General features: G+C 52.8%; 6 protein-coding genes across 6 annotated transcripts; 3 read left to right on the top strand and 3 right to left on the bottom strand.

Moving 5' to 3' along the window:
- The first annotated feature begins 1505 nt into the window (after window positions 1-1505).
- On the top strand, window positions 1506-3665 carry F5Z01DRAFT_343198 (uncharacterized protein). The gene is made up of 3 exons (XM_046259213.1): window positions 1506-2521; window positions 2569-3464; window positions 3514-3665. The coding sequence occupies exons 1-3, from the start codon at window positions 1640-1642 to the stop codon at window positions 3551-3553; spliced, it is 1818 nt and encodes a 605-aa protein (XP_046114758.1). The 5' UTR covers window positions 1506-1639; the 3' UTR covers window positions 3554-3665.
- Window positions 3666-6263: 2598 nt separating this feature from the next.
- Window positions 6264-7602, bottom strand: F5Z01DRAFT_677504 (Alpha/Beta hydrolase protein; the record flags this gene model as incomplete). Its single annotated transcript, XM_046265360.1, has 2 exons — window positions 6264-7232; window positions 7528-7602. 2 exons carry the CDS (start codon window positions 7600-7602, stop codon window positions 6264-6266), a joined length of 1044 nt encoding a protein of 347 aa, XP_046114757.1.
- Window positions 7603-8111: 509 nt separating this feature from the next.
- F5Z01DRAFT_693641 (family 9 polysaccharide lyase) lies at window positions 8112-9505 on the top strand (the record flags this gene model as incomplete). The annotated part of the gene is made up of 3 exons (XM_046266222.1): window positions 8112-8534; window positions 8593-8685; window positions 8731-9505. The coding sequence occupies exons 1-3, from the start codon at window positions 8239-8241 to the stop codon at window positions 9503-9505; spliced, it is 1164 nt and encodes a 387-aa protein (XP_046114756.1). The 5' UTR covers window positions 8112-8238.
- Window positions 9506-15733: 6228 nt separating this feature from the next.
- On the bottom strand, window positions 15734-17436 carry F5Z01DRAFT_665048 (uncharacterized protein). Its single transcript, XM_046264141.1, has 2 exons — window positions 17109-17436; window positions 15734-17056 (listed from the first exon to the last, which is right to left on the bottom strand). Exons 1-2 carry the CDS (start codon window positions 17315-17317, stop codon window positions 15790-15792), a joined length of 1476 nt encoding a protein of 491 aa, XP_046114755.1. The 5' UTR covers window positions 17318-17436; the 3' UTR covers window positions 15734-15789.
- Window positions 17437-18235: 799 nt separating this feature from the next.
- F5Z01DRAFT_628680 (kinase-like domain-containing protein) lies at window positions 18236-19766 on the top strand (the record flags this gene model as incomplete). The annotated part of the gene is made up of 2 exons (XM_046261614.1): window positions 18236-18970; window positions 19140-19766. 2 exons carry the CDS (start codon window positions 18236-18238, stop codon window positions 19764-19766), a joined length of 1362 nt encoding a protein of 453 aa, XP_046114754.1.
- Window positions 19767-20366: 600 nt separating this feature from the next.
- F5Z01DRAFT_677500 (uncharacterized protein) lies at window positions 20367-22392 on the bottom strand (the record flags this gene model as incomplete). The annotated part of the gene is made up of 2 exons (XM_046265359.1): window positions 20367-20780; window positions 20833-22392. 2 exons carry the CDS (start codon window positions 22390-22392, stop codon window positions 20367-20369), a joined length of 1974 nt encoding a protein of 657 aa, XP_046114753.1.
- Window positions 22393-23178: the final 786 nt, after the last annotated feature.

Below are 23178 nucleotides of genomic sequence, written 5' to 3'. Positions count from 1 at the left end.
GCGGAAGATTAACTCCGGGAAACGCGCTATCACGTGGTCTCGCGTCCGTGACCGCAGGACGTAAACAAACGACGTCACGGTTCAGTGGTCTGGACTCTGTCAACTACAGTCTACGACGAGGCATTACTCTCTCTCGGGCTGCTGAACTTAAACTCTCGACATGTTTCACAATACCACAGCTTCCACACATGTCATTTATTCTGACCCGCGGCCTCTCGTATCTTCCAATGCTCACTGATTGCACTGATGTCAAGCCCCTGGTTCGAACCTTTGCTATTGGCGACTTCCGACCCTTTTCTCTGAAGACGACGACTGCCAGCAGCCGCGATTCATACTGCCACCATCACCGCCAACAAACCTGTCGACGGGAGAGATGCCACCCAGCGTTAGGCCCAGCTAAGGCGGTCCCGGCATAACGTCTTGGGCCATGCCTCCGCCTTCCTCGCCATCTACGCAGAGCACCACATCCACTTCGACAAGTCAGCCAGAATACCACGTCGCCGGGGCTTGTGATGCGGGTATTACATCACAACAACGAGGGCGCCATCGAGATGGGTCGCGGGCAAGTTCCCCGACAACATGGCTGCAAACTTGAGGGAGAGACCGCGGCTGCTAACCCACAGCATCAGACCATTTGCTTCGGAATCAACATCAGCATGCTTGCGGGCAGACTAACAGGCTGCAGCGTCAGACATTTTGGAAGCTACGGTCGGTTCAGGTAGCAGCTGGTCTAGTAGCCAGGGAAGGCAGACGGCTTTGGCGAATCAGATGATCAGGATATTGTGAAACTTAAAAACTCCTGACAAAATGATTGGCTCGCCGCCTTTGCAGCGTGTGCGTTCTTTCCTTCGGAAGGTAGGCTGCACGCTGTGGCTTCCTGCCTTGGCGCTTCTCACAATGAACGTGCCCGAGGCGGAACACGCACTCGCACTGCTCGCTCACACAACCTCGTGTCCTTGCGCACTCCATGTCACTCTCTCCCTCGTTTTCTACGCCTGTGTAACACCATGAGCATGCAAACCCTTCTGCCGATCAACATCATAATTGCGCTTCAGGCATGAGACCCCTTCGTCCTTCGGCTCCGCGAGTTTCCGAGCTCCCTTTGCAGTGGTCCTCGACCGTCGGTGTCCCTTCTGTTGCCGTTGGAACGTCCCGTACGTCAGGAACATTTCTCCTCGATCCTACAGAACGGTCTCGAACGTCCGTGGTACTCTCATCACCTGGCCATTTCATGATCTACGAGGTCAGCTAACAGGCCCAGCTGCAGAACGTTGTCACCAACATTGTTGACCCGACCACCAGCAGTATCGCTTCCGTCGAGCAAGTCACCGCTTTTCTACCCGAGGGACCTGTGCGCAGCAAAACACTAAACGATCTATCTACATTCATGAAGCACGCACGCATCTTGAAGAACGAGGCTGAGAAGCTGCTCTATGGCGCGTCCAATACCAGAGATAACAATACAAAGTCTGTTCAGAGTATCGAGCGCCAGCTTGCGCAGCTTTGGGGTGGCGATGACTAGTTGCCGTCGGCACTCAGAGACCAAGCTCAGCAAACGCGGAGCTCCAAAGCCCTGGGCTTCAAGTTTCTGAAGACCTTATTGCTTGTGTATACCGAAGCGCAGGAGCAAGGGCTCGACATGCGCTCGCTATGGGAATCTGGCGGATTACTACGTCAGGCCGTAGAAGACGCCGAGCGGCCTGGAAAAGACCAACGTTTCACCCTCAGTATGGCTTCGTCCGTCTTGGAGCGTCTAAAGGCCAGGCGCGTCTGTCCGCAGCCGTCACAGGATAACGAAGATACCTTGCCCATGGAAGAAACGCAAGTCTGCGAGGTTGGCTTGCATCCAGTTCCCCCGCTGCCGGATGAACACAGCTTTCTCGACGCTTCACGGTCGGTAGTCGGTGCAGAGGAAACGCGTACGATCACGCCAGTTCGAGGTTCCCCGCAGCGAGCGCTCGAAGAAGCCGACGAGGATTCTGATGCCTCCTCTCTCAGCTATGACGATATGGGAGGATATGGAGGGCCTGAGTCTGACTTCTCTCTCCATGAAGACGAAGATGACGGATATGCCTTGCGGCCTATTCCTGAGGGGGAGCCGGATCGGAAGCGTCCTAAACTGTCAGAGGTTGAGAAATCTGTGCGTGAACAGCTGGAGTCACCTACTGCTTGCCTCACGAGCTCGGCGATCAGCAAAGTATGCACAGACCTTGGCTTGGACAAGCATGGAATGCGCATCGCTGATTCTCTCTGGTTTCAAATGCCGTCAGATGATGGCCTGAGCAGCATGAGCACGCTGCGTCACATAGACGCTGGTTCGATCGCCCATTTACTTGCGCCAATCTACCATCCCAAGCGATCGCACTGGTCGCTTCTGTCTGTTGAGATGACAGAGCACCAAATTTTTGCAAGGCATTATGATCCACTGCCTCACAGGGCCAGCCACGATGAGGTTCATAGTGCGTTGCTCGCCTGGCTTCGCTCACAGGAAGACACTCGGTTGGTCGACTTTGCAAGCTTGGTAAGCTACACTGTACGGTCAACTGACCCATCTGACAGCAATCGCAGGACGGTCCGAGACAGTACGATGCTCACAATTGCGGGGTCTATGTCGTCTGCGCAATGAACCATATTGTTCATCGAAAGATGCGACTGCCCGAAGTACTCGATCCCCAGGGCGAACGTCAAGCATGGCTCAGACTCTCAGTCGACAACAACAACAACAACAATGACTCTACCAACGCAAAAGTCGGATGTGAGCCACAAGACTTGAGCAGCCGCATGGCTGACCACAAGGCTTCTGCATGGTTGCAGGACCAACGCAAGGTGCGCACCGACGGCGCTGCGATACCTATCGAGACACAAGCATCTTCTCCGCTCGGCGCCATTGATGGGGCATCTTCGTCACTTGCCGGCCGCTCAATCGCCCTGAATCTCCTAGAACTTCCTGCCGCGACGCTAGATGCGGAGATGATTGCGGTACAGAAAATCCGAGAAGACACGTTATCAGCTCTAGAAGACGCCGAGATGCAACTATCCAAAGGGAAATCGAAACTGGCTCATTATAGAGAGTGTCGCGACACCATTCTGGAACAGCATGCGCACGACGAGTCGCTTACCATGTATGATGAGTCGCTGAACAGTATGTTGCCTGGACTTGGCCAGCAACTGTCGGAGGACGAGAGTCGCCCGTTGCTGCGGAACTTGGGCCTAGCCCGATGGATCGAGGAGAACAGGAAGCAGAGGGAAATCGTACACGGCGAACTCAGGCACTGCACCGAGAGGAGTGTCGCCAAGTGTGAGAAGGAAGTCAGTGATCACACGGCGAGGGTGAATTCGCTCCGGCAGAAGCCCCAAGACCTCGACGACCGAGTAGCTGTGCTTCAGGCTTGCAAGGTCCTGCGCTCAGAGGCAGGAAGAGCGGCTGCCCAAGCCCTGCATCACGAGATGTTACAGAAGCTGAGGTATGTCAAGCTGGATATTTACAAGACATGCACGACTGATCTGTGGCAGGGACTCTGGCGAAGAACAGGCTGGCGCTGCGGTCGGTTGATTGGAAAGGACGCTCGAGCTCGCCGCTGGAGGGGTCGACTAGATTCTGTGATTGCACTGGGTAGTAGGCATGGACAAGTATGCTTCTGCGACATGGTGGCTTATCAATATGAGGGCGTAAAATGAGCGAAAAAGTCTTACTGGCCAAGACCAGGGCCGAAATTGTTTGTGTTGGGAGGACCGGCGCCTTTGCGCTAGATATCGTGTCGTGAGGATACATTGGTAATGGGAATCAACCTGAAGATGAGCTGTCAAATGACCTTGACTTATGGTACAGGGGCCAGGTGCGCTTTGTGGTTTGTGAAGCCCCCAATGTTTTCATCCACCTCTCCACGAGGGGCCGTGAGCTGACGTATTTGCGCATCTCTCTTTTACAGGCGGACCATGACGATTCCGCTATATGCATGCTGTGCAATGTTCCTGGCGCAGGCAAAGACCTGGACGCTGGCCAGAGGCGATAGTTGGCTAGAATGGCTCGCTCGAGGGGAGGCCAGGAGTGTGTCCTGCGTCTGTCTTCTCCGACCGCGTGGCCAATCCCTGGATTTGCGTGAACTGGGCTTGACAAGGGCTTGAAGACTTGAATCCAGTCCCTGGCGTCCATTCAACGGTGGTCTATCAGGCTATTCACCGCATGCTTAGGTTCATTTTGGTGCCGTGTCTGCTGTCTCAGGGGGCACAAGAATATGTCCTCTTCGCCGTGACCTAGAAAAGCATTTGTAGGTATCAAGGAGAGAGTTTTGATAACATGGGATTCACAAGTGTGTAGACAGTCGGCTAAGGTGTGCAGTGTTCTATGAGATGTTGAACGGACTGCTGAGCATGCCATTAGCAGGTAAGACAAACATTGCACTTGATAGAACGGACTCGTTAGGAGCTTCTTGTATTGATATGTATTATTCATATGGCTTCTGGCGAAACACTTGCTTCTGTCTTGCACACAGGCAGGACTGACAAGCATATCGTCGGGGCTTTGTTAATGGTGGCAACTTCACCACATCCTGGATTGACAGTGCTTGGGTCGTAATGGTTTCTGTGAGAATACGGAGACATAGATGGGAGGGGAACTCAGCCTCGAATTGTTCGCTCGGGCAATACAAACGTCCAGGACCCAGGTCTCGCTTGCTCGGAGCCACATCTGGACTTCGATGTACATAATTCATTCTCCAGTACATGCACATGTTGGTCTCGTCGAGCTACTTGTGACTGGTCTTGTCTTCCACGCCATCGCCCGTGTTCCAGGCCAAGAAACGTCAACACAAGGCACCGTTGCGACGCATTCTCGCGGTTCTCCTTAGGTGTAAAACTCTACTGTATGTGAAGTGGTTTGATACGCCTGTCAACTTGACGCAAGGCGTTTCATCAACCATGTTATTACGACGGAACTCTGGAATATTGCCAAAAGCATGGCCAGCGACACCTGATGATCGATATCATCTGGCTTACAGCAGCTCGTGAGAATGGGCACTCACCCTAAAGAAGGCAGATGTCCAGCTACATCTCTGCCCAGTCGCATGGGACTATTCGCGAAAGCTTCCGGCTGCGTTGTTGGATGGCACAACAGTCACTTGAAGAACTGCATTCATGGATCTTTTGTATTTCCCCAAGAACGGCGACGGACAAATTACACAGGGCCGTTCTTAAAAAGCCTATACCATGACCCCCAATATGTGCACGAAAGGCGAAACTTGCAACTTTTGCGATCGCAGGTCCACTCGCGACCCTCCACAGGGGCATATGTCCTCACCATGGCTTTGTGTGCTTGTTTTCATGACGCGCCATCAACTTCTCCGCCGTTGTTGCCTCGAACATGGCGTCGATCGCCCGGTTCACCGCGTCTTCGTATGAGTCGTTCGGGGCGGGAGCGGTCGGGTACCAGGGCAAGGACACCGTGGCACAGAGCCAGGTGAACATCGCGTTGATCGCGATGGGCATCTGTATCAATTGAGCTTCAAATGTATCATGGCGGCATCGAGGGCCAGTACGCACGGGTACCCTTATTGAGCGTGGCGGGATGAGCCAAGATAACTCGAGGAGGCGAGGCTGATAAACGGTCGCGAGGGCTTTCGTCGATGTTGCTTGCCGGGGTCTGAGAGGTTCGCTGAAGGCTGCTGAACGAAGTTTGTGAAGAGCCAGCTGGAGAAGGAGTAGGTGCAGGTTTCAATCCAGGAACAGGCGGGGGAGAAAATGAGGAAAGACTCTTGATCAGCCCTGCTGAGACTGAAAAGTGTGTTCAAGTTAAAGTGAGAAGAGGCTGATCGAGGACTCTTAATTCTGCAGAAGGTGATGATTGCGTGCTGACCCGCAGCTGGACTCTGCTCCAGCTTTGGGATGAATAAAGCCCAAGGGGCGACGAGAAAGCTGAAAGGTGAGGGCTGTTATTGCATCACCTCCATTCCTATCATACATTCTGACACGGCGTCTTTGGCCCTCGTGAGTTTGATGTGAAGAATCCACTCGTCACCCGCAAGTATCCTCGAGGTCTGAGTGCAACTTTGCAGAGTCGACTGGGCTATGTCAAGGAGACAGTATCTCGTACATGTCCAGCGCCCGTCCCGCCAGACTCTGTTTGACAATGGGAGCCCCCAATACAAATCAAATGTCCAGCGCAGTTCCGGTGTGCGTATAGCTATAAGAGGGCCCGATTCAAGCCATCCTCATTACAAGCGAGGTCTCGGATCCAGCACTGCCGATGCAGACTGCGTTGTCTGTAGCTATTCCACGTTCTTGCGGACGAAACTCATAATCAGGTCCCGGGCTTCGGCCCCTTCGCTATGTGGCAGTAATGGGTAGACGTGAATCATGTCGGCTTGCTCCACGTATGTGAACTTATCCAACTGGACACTCCCCGGCATACACTCCTTGGCGTCTTTGCCCTGGAATCTGGCGCTCAACCGGCGAGCGTCCCCGCAGAGCATGTCTGAAGTCCCACAAAGCAGCAGTATGGGCGGCAGATGATTGATATCGCCGTATAGGGGACTGACAGCAGGATGTTGAATCGGCAGTCCTCCGGACAGAAACGGTGTTAGGACGCGCAACCCTTCAATAGCTAGCCACGGGTCATCTCTCGACAGTCGGACTACCTCTGGATGGTCCAAGGCACTGTCCAATACGGGAGATATGAGGACAAGACAGCGTAGCTGGGCAGCGAGGTCAGGCTGACGCTCACGCATCTGCTGAGCAGCCGCTAAAGCCAGATGCCCCCCGGCTGAATCGCCAGCCACGCAGACGATCCGCTGCTCAGACAGCCGGCAGATGTCGATGAGTCCAGCGGCGATCTTCTCCGTTGTCGCTGTGGGCCTTGGAATCAATGGGTAGATGGGGACCAAGACGTCAAGGCCCGTGTCTCGGGCGGCTTGGGTCACAAATTTCCAGTGTTGGAGGTCAATCTCGCGGAAGAACGCGCCACCATGGACGTAGAGCATCGCAGGGCGCGCTTCCTTGCCGCTGGTGCCAGTATCGGCAGAGACCCGATAGAGAGGCCATTCATGCACATCGACGCGGTTGATGGAAATATCCTGTCCGAGGTCCTGGGGAGGCGAGAAGCTCTGTGGGCGAAGGTAGAGCGCCTGAAAGCTGTTTCGTGTGTTGTCCGGGCTGGCGAAGAGGACTTTGGCGCGACGGATCCAGACAATGTACCACCGTACCAGACGGGCAGTGAATGATGGGATTTTCAGAGTTCCCTACCAGGACTAGGTTTGGTGTTATATGTGGATGTTCGAGACGATGTGAGGAAAGGAGCTTGGAAGTTGCAGTTGAAGATATGTAATAATGGTCAACCTGTTCATGCGGGGTCTTTGACTCTTGGTCCTGTCAGAGATAACCTCGGCTCAGGAGTCAGGACACTAGCCGCTGATTGGTGTCGGTGGGGCAGCTTAGCTTTCCCAAGAGTTGAGATTTTGAGGCACGACTGGATCTAGGCATCGGAATGTCCGACCTATATTGTCAGAAACAAGCTGCATCGGGAGGGCGTCTTACCATGCTCAAACCAGACTCTGTCACCTTCCATAAAGTACCATGCTTGGCTGCCTCGATCGGGGTGGCCGTACGCATCGGCTCTGCATCCGGGTCCGGACTCGGAATTCTCAACCAATCATTGCATTCGCTCGACATCTACCCCACCTTTTCTCCGGGCTTGCGGGGCCACCGGCGCCGGTTCAAACGGCTTCTTGGCGCTTGTCCAATCGACGGGACACAATCCCAAATACTTTAAACATCGGGTTGCCGTGATCTACCTTTGGCATTTCTATCTAATTGTGCTCGCATGTCCTGCCAGCACGGCCCCACGGGCCCATACGCCTAAACAAAGTACCGGTACTCCGTACGTGGCTCGTCACGACTACGGGCCGGATGTACTTTCGGAAATGGCTAGCTACATGTAGACGTAGTGTAGGACGGAACATGTGTCCCCGTACGCTCGCAGTCGCGATCTTCATAACCCACCAATCAACAAGGAGTATATTGTCTTCGCCTTATATTAGTTAGAAGGCCGAAACACAATTAGTGGAAGGTTTATAATTGATACCGAAGCTACTGTAGATAGAGTCGAAACCTGCTAGAAACACGGAATTGATATTAGCTACGAACTATTGGCCTTCCTTTGTTTAATAAAGATCGACTCCATCGTCTCGTTTGGGCACCTCTGGTCCTGACCTCACGGTGGAAAACAGCGCAGTGTTGTATTTCATAATGTATCGTGTCTCCTGCAAGTCTTCAATTCTTTTGGCCATTGTCGCCAGCGCCGTTGCGCGCGACATCTTCGTTGCGCCGTCAGGCTCTGGCTCTGGAAGCATCAATGCGCCATTCGGGTCCATCCAGGATGCCGTCGACGAAGCTGTCGCGGGCGACGTGATCTACCTTCGAGAGGGCACTTTTGCCCCCTCTGCGAACATTCAAATTGGGAAGAGTAGGAGTCGGACCTCGCCCATCTCTGTCCGCCCCTACGGGAGCGAGAAGGTGATTGTGAACGGTGAGAACATGCCCGGGTGAGTGACTCCATCCGCCACTTATAAGCGAATCTTTGGCTGACATTCGAGATGACAGGACACCCAAAAAGCTGGGCGAGAGCCTGCCCAACTCTGAGCGAGGCATCTTCCACATTCAGGATGCCGAATACTGGGCATTCTACAATCTCGAGCAAGTTCCTCGTGGCCGCCAAGTCTGCTTTCACTAACATCCCAGACTCATCAACGGTCCATACGGTATCTACGCACGAGACGCATCCCATAACTACTATGAAGGCCTCTCCACACACGACAATTATGAGACTGGCTTCCAGCTTGAGGGCGCGTCTTCCAACAACACGGTGATCAACCTCGACTCGTACATGAACCGCGACCCCCGCAAAAACGGCGAGAGCGCCGATGGATTCGCCTGCAAGAGTGGCAAAGGTGAAGGCAACGTAGTGCGCAACGCCCGCCTCTGGAACAATGTCGACGACGGCCTCGACTTGTACATGTTTACTTCGCCCGTCACGCTCGAGGAGGTGTACGCATGGGGAAACGGTTACAATCGCTGGGGTTTCAGCCCCTTTGAGGGCGATGGCAATGGCTTCAAGCTCGGTATCTCAGGCAACCCGCCTACAGACCATGTTGTCCGCAACTCGATTGCCTACAAAAACTACAAGAAGGGATTCATTGACAATGGAAACCCCGGTTCCATCACATTTGAGCGCAACACGGCCTGGAAGAATGGTGACACGGGCTTTGTCATGCGCAGCTCGTCGTCTGTCATGCGCGACAACATTGCCGCAAACAATGCCAACGGCCAGGCCCAGCTGATTGACGCTGTCGAGTCGTCTGGCAACTCTTGGGACTCTGACGACAGCTGGTCGGACAGCGACTTTGTGAGTACCAATGACTCGAAACTGAGAGGCCCACGTGGTGCAGATGGACGCGTCCAGGGAAGCGATTTCTTGATCCCAGCCTCGGGCGAGGCCATTGGAGCTGCGACATGAAAGATACTTGTGGTTTTTGTGTCATAGCTGGATGAAATTGAAAAGAGCCCTGGTCTTGAATATGTTAGCGCCGTGGTCCGAGGACGGATGATAAGTTTAAGATAGCAGTGACAGTATCACTGCCAGCCGAACGTACATATGCCAACCTCCACATCGGACGTTGCCGTGGAGCAAGGGGCGCCAGTCTTTCTAGCAGGTCACGGAACGTATCTCCCCGCGCGAGTCCGACATACCCAAAGAGTAACTCCCAAAACGATCGAGGTATAACACTCGATGCTCTAAGGACCCTGTGATGAAAAATGCGGTACTTGAAAACCCGAGAAAGCTCTGTTCTGTGGCAGGCGTTGGTGCTTCTCCTTCTTCCACTGTATTAGACCGGTCTAAGCCATACAGAGGAACAATCTGGGCAAGTGGAAAACTCTACAAGGCAAGAGTGGTATCGTCGAGACACTGGGATGCCCTTTGCGACATTTCTGAAATAGTGCATATATGAAGTTAGTGCCAAGCGTAAGAGCAAAGAAGATCAATTCCACCATTCTGGCACCGCGATAGAATATATGTATACCACCTAGACGGGACCCCGGAAAGACAGGGACAATTCAGTCAAAGCAAAAGTTTTGGCCTCCGGCTCACCCAAGTGACGAGTGGCAGTGATTTGTTGGCATGGTTGTCCTTGACGACATCTAACCCATGATTCAATGTTCAAGTTGTGTTGAGTCATGAGCCAAAGCAGTGCCTCGGTCGCCGCGCGATTCTTCCGATTGTCTTTCCACTCCGAGGACTAAAACACGAGGCATCGAACTGCCTGCGCGCATCTTGAAGGACAGAGACAAAAGCCGATTGATCCACGGCCCCAGAGACGTCACGCCATTGGTTTCCTTTGAAAGCAGAAACATTTTTAGGGGCTCGGTGACCACTACTCTGAAGTACCACACAGAGACGTGTGTGAGGACCTTCAGAAACAATACCTAGAGGTCTGATACGCCACGATAGGGATCGACTCATCGGCGGCGAGCGCTGTGGCTGTAGCTTTGCGCCGCACAATCCCATATACACGAAAGGCTAGTTATGAGCCAATTCATCCTCAAAGCTGTGGCCCGAGGCATCGTTGGACTGGGCGGCGTTGCTGATTACGCATGTGATAGAGGGGAGTAGCATGAACCATGGTCGTCTTGCGGCGAAAGCTGGGCGATTAGGTTCCGGTAGCCGCGAGTCTTGGGAAGAAAATCTCTCTAAGATTTCACATGGGTCGTATTCTGAGGGATAGTGTCCTTAATTGGTCAGTGGCCATGATTTATTGGAAGGTTTAGCAAGTGGGCTAGGACTTAGTGGCAGACGATAAGCAGGGCAGAGAACGGAATCCTAAACCAAAGACATACCTTCAAAACCATGGCACATTGGGAAACCCCGTTGACTAGCTGTCTCTGAGACTCGAGGGCGTGGAAGGCAGAAATAACGTTGTAAGCGTTAGTGACATCGCACTTGAAGACGTCACACTGGGGGAGACTGTTAATTGCGTTTAGTTACTCTGCATTCTTGCTACCTCCTGATCGCGGAGACACAGCAGCCTTAAGAAATTTGGTCATTGTGGCTGTTAGAAAGGATTTTCGGCCGACAAAGCGAGCCGAAGAGTCAAGGACTCCGGGTCTGCGAAAAGTGGTCAATGTACGTCGGACAAGCCTTTTGAATGTGTCTAGCTTAGCATCAATAACTTGTTCTAGGTCAATGTGAGCGGGACTCAAGCTATGCTTGCTGGGACGGATGGTACATGAGCCTTTTTTAGACGTGCTCGTGTCCGTTCCCAAGTCACCAACGATGCCGGCGGCCGTTGTGGTGGCACTGTTCTTCCTGGCGTTGAACGACGCATTTGCTCACCAGCCATCTGTAGCTGCTGCGGCCCAACTGTCCTAAAGCACTTCCGTTGGTGATAATATGCTGCCCTCACCGCAGGCTAACGACGTCGAGCAAGGTATTCTGCGCGGTCACGAATAGAACATACATGGAGGTCGCATCTTTGGCAGCGATGGAAGAGGTCACTGGCCTGATCCGAGACTCTTGACAGGATTGTGGATTGAACGGTATCAGGGGATAGATTAATATTGAGGGCTGTGATTGACTCGTCAATCGTCGAGACATTACCCGTGGCCTTTCCCCCAAGTCTTCTTGGGAGAACCCAGGGGGCCATTTTTGGCTGCTAGGGCAATGATATCAATGGCCACTTCCAAATCGCGAGGATCTAGTGGCTCTTGAGACGATAAGTTCTCGATGGCGAGACAACATGGACTTTAGTCGTCTACCAAACCTTTCAATTTCAAGAATACGCCTGAATCACCAAGGCGTTTGGGAACTGGTCTTGACGATCCATTGGCTTCTTGAAGCACCGCGATGAGGCCCGCCTCGTCCGAAATGCAAGGCACATGAACAGTGCCACCTAGGTCAGCAAACTCCGTTCCAGCATTGATAACACGGGGGAGAAGAATCGAACTGACAGACAAGAGGCTCTCTGACAGGAATTCCTAATTATCAAAGAGGAACTGAAGGTAAGGTTGCAACGTGCTACCACTTAGGCCTTGGTGGGCGATTGGGGAACGATTCCTCCTGGGCTGTCGAATGCGCGATGACTTGTGAATGGTGTAAGGCTTTGAAACTCGAGGATGGGTATATTTCCATACTGCTAATCTACCCTGGCGAAAATCTTAAGCCCTTCTAAAGCTTTGTGATACTCGCTGCCACTCGATGTCACTAGTCGAAATGGAAAGCCCCCTGGAAATATATTGGGACGCGACTAGACATCGCCAGGAACAATCACGCCGCCCACTATCTCACGACGGCCTTCACTCTTGAACGCGAGCGTTTTCTAGCCGCGGAAGCGCATTCCGGTCCTATGTCGTGGCTCTGTAGCGGCAAACATGTTACTGTTGCCATTTGTCACTACCGCCTTTGACACTGATCGCCCGTCATTCAAAGCGGCAAGCACGTGCAGATGGTAGCATATGAAAACCACGCTGATAATGTGAGGAGGGCCTTAAGCGAGGTCACCTTTCGAAACAGAGCTCCATACTCCGTGTTGATGGTCTACATATGGTCATCGAGATTGTCGACGTTAGAATCCTCCGCCGTATTGTCGCTCGCCGCCCCTCGGCAGACTTCATGTTGTCTGGAATCAAGCTGAGACGACTGTGACACTATTGAACCATCAATATCCGGGGCTGAGCTGTTCACGGGTGACCAGGCCTCTCGTCAGGCACGAATACATCAAGGTCTCCTCGCTTCCTCTGGACGACTTACCCTTGTCGATGGGCGAGAGATGACCAATGATTTCTGGGTAGTGAACTGCCAGACGCACTTCCCATGTGCGCCGAGCTGTACAAAGGGGCGACATTTGGCTTACGGACAAGCAGACCGTCTGCCACCATTATCTACTCGAGAGCACCAATAGCATCAAAGACGAGAGTATTACGTTTGAGGAACTGTTAACGCAGGCGACGACGGCTGGTTCGGGGGACGTCTTGGCGAGATATTCCTCTGCAAAAGTACGTGAGGTTCTAGCTGCTGTTGTGCCTTGATTCATGTTCGCTACAGTAGCAAAGCTGAGACCTCGGATAAGCGCAATCTTAATGGCATCGACAATAGTAACAAGTTCAAGGGTGTATGCAGCAGCAGCATGTTGGTGCTGCCTCCTGGGGTTAACGGTATCTTTCGGCCAGCATATCTTCGAGCATGAAGGCGCAGCACTAGACGACAATCACGTATCGGGCGCCAAGGTACTGGCAGACAAGTGCAAGAATCGCGCTCATTTGGGCCGCGCCGTGGCAGCGACGGTGTCTGGTCGTATCTTGGCGCTGCGCAATACATGCAGCGTGTCGCAGCACGACAAAGAGCATATATGTTGATGGAGTCTCCTTGATCGCTCTTTTCGCAGCGGGCTCCTCCGATGAAATGGCCAACTGTGTGCAGCACTTACACCATTTTCCTGGAGTTTGTGCGAGGCGAAGGATCAAAATGAAGATGAGCCACGCACAGTGTCACTACGCTACAGTCACCTGCTCGCTTAGATCTGATCTGAGTGATAACGCTCGCCTGTAGATCTCTGGCTTCTGTGATAGGCCATTAGACGAGAGCGGAAGACTAGTCACTAGGTCTTAGTCCCCCAGCCGAAGGTTGTCCCGTCAGGTCTTGATGAGAGAGATCGTGCGACGGGTCCAATGGCAGTTTTTTCGCCGAGGCGCCATGACGAGTGAGCCCAGTCAACTCGGGAGGGGTAGCTGACATGTAGCATCTGCTAGACGAGAGGTCAGGGTTGCAATGATTGGCATCTGCGTAGCCTTTCAGCGTGCGAACGTGTATGTTGGACAAAAATCCCGAATCTCTCACCACTATAGCTGGTTGCTCCCTCGAGTATTCGGGATTGCCCTGTTGTGTATCGTCGCGCGAATTGGAAGCTGCAGGAACCCCGTCGATAGAGCATCTGCTGTAAGATTGAAATGGTCCCACTATCTGACAGGTTTTCAAAATGGTGGCGATCCAAGCCAGATTCTACGCCGTTTATATTGATTTCGACGTCACACCTCGGGACGGCATTATGCCAGGTTTCAGACTTTCTACGTCGGAGATGGCCCAGTGCTGTGTCTCACCGAGAGCGAGACAATGGACGGCTCAGAGGTTCGTGCCAGACGTAGCATTGCGTTGACAGCAGTTTATGACATGGAATTCCAACTGACACGTGAGCGTCGACGTATGTAATGCCGGATCCTTGCGAGAATTGATCTGGGAGTTAGATTGACTGTGCAATGCCGATAGGCGGAATTCTCACGATCTGCCACTTGAGCTAGACGTCATAAGAGAGGATCCCGCATCGCTAGCGTCGCCCCGGGCCGAGCGCTAGTTTGGATCGAGAATAAGCTTAACTTCTGGGTGACCAATGATATACGCGCCGCTCCTCCAGTCGGGATCCGGGAACCCACGACGAGATACACACCTCAAGCTGTCTTAGGAGGCAACATGAAGGCAATCATAACAGTATGTTTGCTCGCTATGTCCCCGTGTTCGAGACCACTGACAGGGGCACAATGACGTGCATCATAAACGATACCGAGGTGTCCAGTGATGACCTGGGTGAGGGCGAAATCGTGATAATTAAGAATTCTATGACGTCCCGAGATTCCCAGCTCCCAATCACTCTTCTATGGTGAATGAGCTGATGGCACTTTTTACTTATGATGGCAGCTCGCGGGCGTTCCCTCGTCTCCATAAGTTTGTCCCACCGGTCCTCTTCCTCGCTTCGGCTTTAATATAAGCTAACAATTTATTGACTACCAGCTGCTAGTACAGGGTAGCCCGCAATATACCAGCTGTTAGTTACCGTATTTGGACAGAACCTGGTTAAATAATAACGCAAGTGTCGCGCCAGGTCATTGTCGTCTTTCTCTCAACGACATCTACCCGAGCGGACGCTAGCCACTCATAAGTGATGATAGCGAAAGAGGTGGGGAGCTCGTCCCCGTGCTGGATAAGATCTACGACGCTCCTGAAATCTTGAAAGATTACCGTGTCGAGTTTGTCTTTCTTACTTGCGATGAGCGTAATAGCGAGCAAAGAGTCATGCCAAAGAGAAACAGAGCCGTTGTTCTGAAGGACGGTAGCGGAGGGAAGGACTCAGATGGCGCCCGAAACAAGAGCGTACCTAGATCTAGGCTTGGAGACTGGGTGGGATGTCAAGGTGATTGTGACGAGCGCCAGGCAGATATATTATCGGACACTGCTCACGAGGACCAGTAAATAGCTACTAGGCCACCGTATGTAGATGGGCGAAGGCGAAATCAGTAACAAGCGATACCGGAACGCCGAGCCCGTACGAGGACAAAGTGCGACTAACGTACATACAGCATCGCCCTTGGGCGGGCCATAGACCAAGCAAGCCATGGTACTAAGAAGGGAGTGGTAGAGTAAGGCGCTGTTGAGTCAAAGGTGGTCAGAGTCAGGAAGTGCCTCGTCGAGTCCATACGGTCGAAGCTTCGAGCGGACTTGTCGATTTGGATCTAACTTTCGGTCAGCAGGACTGACAGCCAGAAATAAAAACCATGAAGGCCGCCTAATCTCGCGTCGAGTGGAAGCCCAGGCTGTAACGGGTCTGCTATTGACGAGCGCACGGCAAACAAATGGACACGAATATAACTCAAAGACACACCGTGGCGCGTGATTTCTCCGACAGAGTCTATCACTGAGAGCACTATTCTTTTGGATGTGGACTATGTGGCGATGTAACGAACACGCCGTCCATCAATTCAGTCGAAGTATATGCGGTCCAGAGTCAAATAAATAATATTCGATTGCGAGAGGTCAATCCAAGTAATCTGGTTCGTCGATATAGGAGCTCTCCGTGTCGTCCAACAAGCGTCAACTTCTTTCTGAATGCGCCGCACCCTCGGACACTGAGATCGACGCTTCATTTCGGCTGCCATCATCTCGCCTAGACCTTTTGGCCTGTGGCTCAAAGGACTCATCGTCAACGCACCGCTTCTTGCCCGAGGACTCTGGTCGCTGGGCGACCTCCATCTCCATCGAGCGAGCTTCCCCCACTCCCACTTGACACGGAGCCTTTGCTTGTGAATCTTTTTCTGGACTTTGGCAAACTCATGTGTACCCCTGAAATAGTCGCGAATCAAGAGGATGAGAGTGTCCAGTTCCGCCAGCGCACGCTGCGCAGTTTCTGGGTCGTCTTCTAATTTTAGGCGCAAGTCTTTCGACTTTTCCGCTGCCGCTTGCTTATCTGAGCGCAACTTCTTCCAAGGAACCCAGTGACAGTCCTCTCCCATGGCACTAGCATTCTTTTCCAGATCCTCCAAATGCCACTGTTCGAAATTGACATACTCGAGCCAGTTGGTCCATGTTGACTGCTCATGTGGATTGGGTTTGAGCTCCAGAGGAAGCTGGAAACGGTGCGGCGCGAGTCGCCGTTCAACAGCTTCGCTATACTCCAGGAAGCCATGGTCATGCGGAATCTGCTGGGAAACATGCATCGATTGCCATATGGATTGTTGGGCCTCGTGGTCTCTAGGATTGTCAGCCAGCTTCCACTCTCCTTGTCTCCTAAGCAACTCCTTTTCTGCAGCAAGGAACGCAGAGTACCCTTCCATACTGTCGCTTATTCCCCTGTGATGCCATTGCGACTTGCGGAACTCCCACCACCGGGCCCACTGCTCAGACAAAACTGATTTCATGTCTTGTCGCCCAACCTCTGATTCTGGGCGCTCCCGCAACCAAGACCACACTGCTTCGTAGTTGGATGCGGTGGGGGTCGGGGGGTTGTCTCGCTCTTCGATGGAGCAAATGGGCCGGGCGCCATATTCGACGAGCAACTCTCGGCAGACCACTTCCTGAGCCCCAGGCATATCATCATCTGGTCGCGTCGCGTTCGAGCTATGGGTCGAATCACGGCGTATTGTCGGGCTCAGAGTATCAGGTTTGTTCCATTCTTGTGGTATACATCCCAAGCGCTTGAATAGCTCGTCGACGTCGAGTGTTGATGGTGTCGGCAGCGATATAGCGGCACTACGAAACGTAAGCACAAAGGCACGCTGGTGCATTGAGTTTGGTTTCTTACTTGACCTTGCGCGCTAGTTCAGTTCGGTCCCCAGCCGGAAGCGCAGTCACGCCTGGGACGTTGAGAATTGCGTTTGTGCCATTGACGTCGCCGTGGCGCTGCAAGTATTCACGGAGTTCTGCATAGCTTAAAGCTAGGAGATCCTTCGCATCTTTGGTCGAATCAGCCAGGGATATAGAGTTAGTGCCCTCGTCTTCCATTATGGACATGATAGGGCCTCATGGAGAGACGATAGCTGGCAAAATTGGTGTTTGGTAAGTTCAACGATGGGAGAAGATGTAATGTTCGCGATCGTAACTTGGAGTTTGGAGTCTTGGACACTGACGAGTTGCACTGACAAAAGTAACGCGGACGGTCTGCCATAGGTAACCAAGAGCGTGGGTGGTTGGGTGGGGGCCCTCATCAAACACGGCCAACTAGAGCTTAGCGCCGGCCGCCTTGCGGAAGACCTGCAGAAATCCGCCTACGCTAGTCCCGATACAGACAAAGACTGCTTCAGAAGCTCAGGGATACGTGCCTGATGGCCCCGCTCCCCTGACCAATGAAACGATCATCTACGCCAACCGGTCAACGGCCTCCCAGCCTTCCAGGAATCCCTGCCCAGGCTCCCAGGAATCAGTATCACGGCCTTGGATTCAACATGAGGGCTCTCTAACACATGAGTTGTAACACAAACCTGCACATTTGATACGCAAGGTTGCGTGGCTCTGCGCGACGATACATTCATTCGGCTGTGACAGCATGAGGTCCCGCACCGGTGAGGCCCAAGACTCATCTAGAGCTAGTAGTCGATACTCGAATATTGCGCCTTCTGCCTCAGTAGACGAATGGAAGATATAAGTACTGGCTACTAGGTTGAATGAATCTTGGGCTGAATTTGCCACTACTCTATTGAAGCCGAACGAATGAGACGCTCTCGCCTCAACTCTGTGTGACTATCTGAGCCAACTGTCTTGGTTGGATTGCACGCTGGCATACGGGCTGTACCAGCCGTCATGTTCTCTTATAATTTCTTTGTGCCCCCCAACAGTTTGAGTCAGGTGTCTCTGTCTTTGACATAACATACCTGTACATTCCCCTGCCACAGATAAACTAGCGCTTGTCACTCCCCATCCACCACCGTCGACATGGCCTTTGAACCCGAAGATGTCATTGCATATCTTTTCCCACACAAAGGAGAGGGGTTCCCAGACGCAGCATCAGCGGTTGGATATAAGAAGAACAAGAGGCGTTTCAAGGCCGCCGAGCGAACACCTGACTCAGCTCGCGATAGTCAAGAGAGGAGTGGAGGAGAGGACTCGATTGATGAGAATCTGATTGAGAATCTAGATGGTCTAGTGCTTTTGTTCAGTCACGGTGCTAAGACCGGTGCCGGTATTGTGCTTGGGCATTCGGACAGTTCCGATGTGGTGCTCAGGGAACGGAAAGGCGTCAGCAGAAGTCACGTTGCGTTGACCTTTAACGACCAAAACATGTTGGTAGCACGAGACATGGGTTCGAGCGGAGGAACAAGAGTTGTGTACAAGGATGAGAAGCTGCCACGAGTTAAAGGATCTGAATGGCTGATCCAAGGCCCCAGCATCGTCAAGGACCAGCTACCAGTACTTGACATTGCAGACAAGATGCAGTTCAAAGTCGTTTTGCCTCAGCATGACGTCGAATCAGCTGACTATATTCAGAGAGTTGCGAGATTCCGCCTGGGAACGGCTGGTCCTGAGAGCATCATGGGCAATTTCGGAATTTCCAGTGGCTCTTCGACTCAACTTCCCACCGGACAGCAATCACCCTCGGCCGTGGAGACCATGTTCTTCGAACAAGTCGTCGGTCGCGGAGGCTTTGGTACTGTCACATACGCATGGAACGTGAAGACTGGGGAGGAATTCGCGGTCAAGTCTCCACACCAAAATCTTCGACAAGAGAAAGAAGTCCTCGAGACTTTAAGAGAGAGGCATCGATCATGAGAAGCATATCTCATGTCAGTTCCTCCATTCACGTTTGAGCCGCGATATGTCATATTAACAAGATGTCCAGGAGCACATTGTCGCGTTCAGGAATGCAACTTTCTTTCCCGAGCCAAGGTTGGAGATCGAGTACGTCCCCGGAGGGTCTCTCGATCAACATAATTGCCTGTCAACTATCGAGAGAACACAAATCCTCTGCCAGTTGACGTCAGCTCTGGAGTATCTCCACAATCGACCTGTCCGCATCACCCACCGTGATATCAAGCCCCAGAATATACTGGATTCAGAAAGGGGAGAACGTGGCATTGTTGTGAAGTTTGCCGATTTTGGCCTCTCCAAGGAGTCGGAGTTCCTCCAGACCATATGCGGAATGCCAGAATGGCTAGCCCGGGAAGTGCTCAGTCTTCGGCGACCTTACGACGAGTCTGTCGACATATGGTCTCTTGGCTTGGTGCTGGCTTGGCTGGAATGTGGTCTACCGAATTATGAGCTAGGCATGCGGCGAGATTCGCGGGCGTGGGCGAAAGAAGTGCGCAGGCACATTCAAAGCCACTGCTATCAGACTGGTAGTGTTCTCCTGTCCTGGGTTTTGGACAATATGGTGGTTGAAGATCCAGGCATGAGACTGTCAGCAAGGGAGTGCCATGTCGAGGCATGGCAGCTCATGAAGAGTGCTGAGGAGCCAAGATATCGATGATTGGCCCTCTGGCCTGCTTGATGCAGTGAACAATGGCTAGTTTTTGTCTTGCTCTGATCTTCACAGCTCTCGACTCGTGATACACGATTCTTTGCATACAAGAAGCTTGGGCTAAGTGCATACTCCTCAGAGCCTCACAGAAGTTCGAATCACAGATAGGAGGAGGCCAATAGGATCGCAGATTTCCTCCTCTACTCAGTCATGATCGGCGGTCGACATATTTGCACAGCATAGGCTGCAGGATGCCCACTAGGATAGTGTCTGCGAATGTCTTGGAGCACACACAGAGCGCCTCTATGGAGAATTCGTGGGCTGACATCGACGAGGATAATCGTTATTGGGATCGCAAGACACCTCAACAAGCTGCGGACGTTGTCACTACGGGTCTTGTGTTCACCCAGTCGGCAAGCTTGAAAGAATGGCCATGGCTGACTTCAAACTTGGAACCCACTAGCTCATTCAGTGTCTAATGCGGTCACATGGTATCTCGTTATGTAGTATGTTATTATCACCTCATGAATGTCACATAAAACGACGACTCACGACACATACAAGTAGTCATCCCGTCAATCCCGTCACACAACAATCTCACAAAAGCTCCTAAGAGGGGATCGGTTCAGAATCCGACTTCTTCTCCTTACCATCATTGTCTCTGGTTCCAGACCCCGTCTCGACGGCTTCGTCAGAACCTTCGCCAAAGATGACACCTCGAGGCACATTCGGAGCGTAAGGGATAAAGCCGTCATCCCTGCGTTCAACGGGTACGAAGACATTCAACCACCGGGGATAGAAAACACCGGAAAGAACCCAAACAAGGAGGAAGTGGGCCGTAATGAATCCAAAAATATACATCGGATCATTCTTCACAGTCTGGAAGGAAGGGTACGCGAATCCAAAGATGATGGCGAGAATGGGCCCGGTGATGTATCGCAGGAGAGGGGCCCAAAAGATTGGAAATGTCCAATTCTTGCCCAGACCGACAACATTGTTGAAGTCTAGCCTTAGTTGATCGCCCTGGCATCGGTCAGTAAACGAGTTCATCTTGATGGGGAGGATATTGACGAACCGAGTAGAAGGCTAGATAAAACAGGGCGCTCAAGAACTTGTTCTTGGACCAGAACTTTGGGGTGCCTGGGGAGTCGGGTGTCTTGGAGATGAACATCGCAATGGCGGCACCGATAAAAAAAATGGCAAAGCCGACGCCCGCACCAACCCCAGGCATGACGGCATGTCCAATGGCAACACCCAGGATCTGAGAACCAAAGTACGCGCAGTTGTAGGTGTAGAAGGCCGGGGCGCCAACCTGGCCCTCAACGTCTTTGCAGCGGTAGAGTGTCGTGGAAAAGGTACACTCGGCCCAGACGACGAAGACAAGGCCGATGTTGTTGATCCACCGGTCGACACCGTCCATATACCAGTAGCCAAACTCAGTGCAGAAGGGAATAGACAGCAGGAAGGACACAATGACGATTGTAGTGGCGACCACTGGGCGACTGTGCTTTTTGCCCAGTTCCGAGTCCATGGCGAGTGTAACAACAGCATCCAACATGGCAAACGACGAGCTGACGCCGAGGAGCATAAGGGTAAAGAAGAACAAGACAGCCCAAAAGTTGGCGCCAGGCATCGCGAGTATCGCCTCAGGATAGGTCACGAATCCGAGACTATAGGTCCCGAGAGCCTCGTTCTCCCAGGGCCACAGCCTCAAGAAGCCCACAACACCAAAGGCGGCAAAGGCGGCAATGGTCTCGAAGAGGCAGTTGGCGCACACAATGATAAAGGCATCCTGCACAGTGTTGGCCTTGGCACGGTTGTACGAGGCATAAGCCGTGTAGTATCCGAATCCGACACCAGTCGAGAAAAAGACCTGGCCGACCGCATCTTGCCAAATCTTACCTCCGGCGAGCTTCTCGCTAAACCAAGAACCAAAGTATAGCTTGATGCCCTCGCCGGCATTCTCGAGCGAGACGGAACGGCCAAGAATGATAATCATAGTGATGATAGGCAGACCCATCGTGAAATAGACGACACGACCGGTCATGCCCACGCCTCGGAACATGCACAGCCAGACGAGGAACCAAGTGAATGTGTTCCAGCCCATGATGTCGCCAACAACCTTGATGCCGGGGTAGGTGACCCAGCCATTCTTCTCGACAGGGTCGACTGCGCTGACCACGTTGTACATGAAATACTCCTGCCCGCGGCCTTCCCACGGCAAAGGACTGGAGAATGAGTGCTGGAAATAAATCATGATCCAAGCGAGGATAGGCACAAAGTAGGTCACGACGATGAGCCCAACGTAGTTGAGAGCCATGCCCGTGCCCTTCATCCGCGTGCTGATAGAATTGTAGGCAACCACGCAGCCGCCACGATAGGCGTTGCCCGCCGCGAGCTCGAGCGCGAGCGCAGGAATGGCCAAGAGGAAGACGGCGAGCAGGTAAGGGACGAACCACTGCAGACCGACGTTGTTGTAGACCTGGGATGGAAACCGCAGCATGTTGCCCATGCCGACAGCACCACCCATGGAGGCCAGGATGAAGGAGGCACGCGACGGCCACTGGTCACGGCCATCTTCGCCCTTGTCGGGAGGCGGCGCAAGTAAGCGGCCGATTTTCTTGAGTGCCTCCATGAGGAACTGTCGTGTTGGTGTCTGGTTGGTGTCGGTTGGGGGTAGGGGGCGATGAATCCAGTCGGATTGTCTCTACGCCGTGGACGAGTAGAAGGAAGATGTGTGATAAGCAAGGCCGTATCGCTCGCTCATCGGGGGAATCGCCTATAATAAGTCAAATCGAACATGTCCAAAGCCAAGAGCGCTGATCAAGTGATTGACTCTCTTCATCCCACACCATCGCTGAGGACAGGGATTAAATGCATCATGCGACGCTTCGGTGCATGGCAGAGAGGACAATGCCCGCGACTGTCGTAAGCAAGCGAGTAAAGTCGGTGCCTTGAGGCACTGGGACCACACTCAATTCGATCAATGCTCACACAGGATCCCTGTCGGCTGGTGCTTGTGTGCGCCCGTCAACATTGCGAGGATGCTTGGGCGAAGCAGGCCGTTATCGAATGATCAAGCGCGCCCAGGACGTTGGCTATACATCCCTTGTTCGCGGGCTTGGTGATTGGGGCAGTTAAACAAAAGGAGGGAGGTGTGGCGCTGATGCTGAGCCTTGGCTTGCGTTGGCTTGCGTTGGCTCGCGTGTGATGGCGTCATGCCCAAGACACAAAGGAAGCTTATCCCTGACAAAAACATCATTGGCGGCGTGGCGCACGATTAAGTTTTCGAAAATGGAGTAGATAGTCCCAGGCTAGCGATAAGGTTCTGGGGCTCGCGTGTGCCTTTCCTTAACCTTTTCTCCCCAGCCTGTCCAAGGCAAGTTGGTGTTGAGGCTGAGGGGACACACCCCGTCAACCA

The sequence above is a fragment of the Emericellopsis atlantica genome (genome assembly GCF_019669845.1).
Source record: "Emericellopsis atlantica unplaced genomic scaffold F5Z01scaffold_32, whole genome shotgun sequence".
Taxonomy (NCBI): Eukaryota; Fungi; Ascomycota; class Sordariomycetes; order Hypocreales; family Bionectriaceae; genus Emericellopsis; species Emericellopsis atlantica.
The sequence above is the reverse complement of the archived record's forward strand: the minus strand, read 5'-3'. Positions and strand labels throughout refer to the sequence as shown.

Excerpts from the sequence above, each read along its gene's own strand:
- F5Z01DRAFT_665048 (XM_046264141.1), bottom strand. The coding sequence starts at position 17,317 with ATGTCCATAATGGAAGACGAGGGCACTAACTCTATATCCCTGGCTGAT. Across the intron at positions 17,057-17,108 it reads GAACTAGCGCGCAAGGTCAA|TGCCGCTATATCGCTGCCGA; the intron begins GTAAGAAACCAA and ends TACGTTTCGTAG.
- F5Z01DRAFT_343198 (XM_046259213.1), top strand. The coding sequence starts at position 1,640 with ATGCGCTCGCTATGGGAATCTGGCGGATTACTACGTCAGGCCGTAGAA. Across the intron at positions 2,522-2,568 it reads TGGTCGACTTTGCAAGCTTG|GACGGTCCGAGACAGTACGA; the intron begins GTAAGCTACACT and ends CAGCAATCGCAG. Across the intron at positions 3,465-3,513 it reads GAGATGTTACAGAAGCTGAG|GGACTCTGGCGAAGAACAGG; the intron begins GTATGTCAAGCT and ends GATCTGTGGCAG.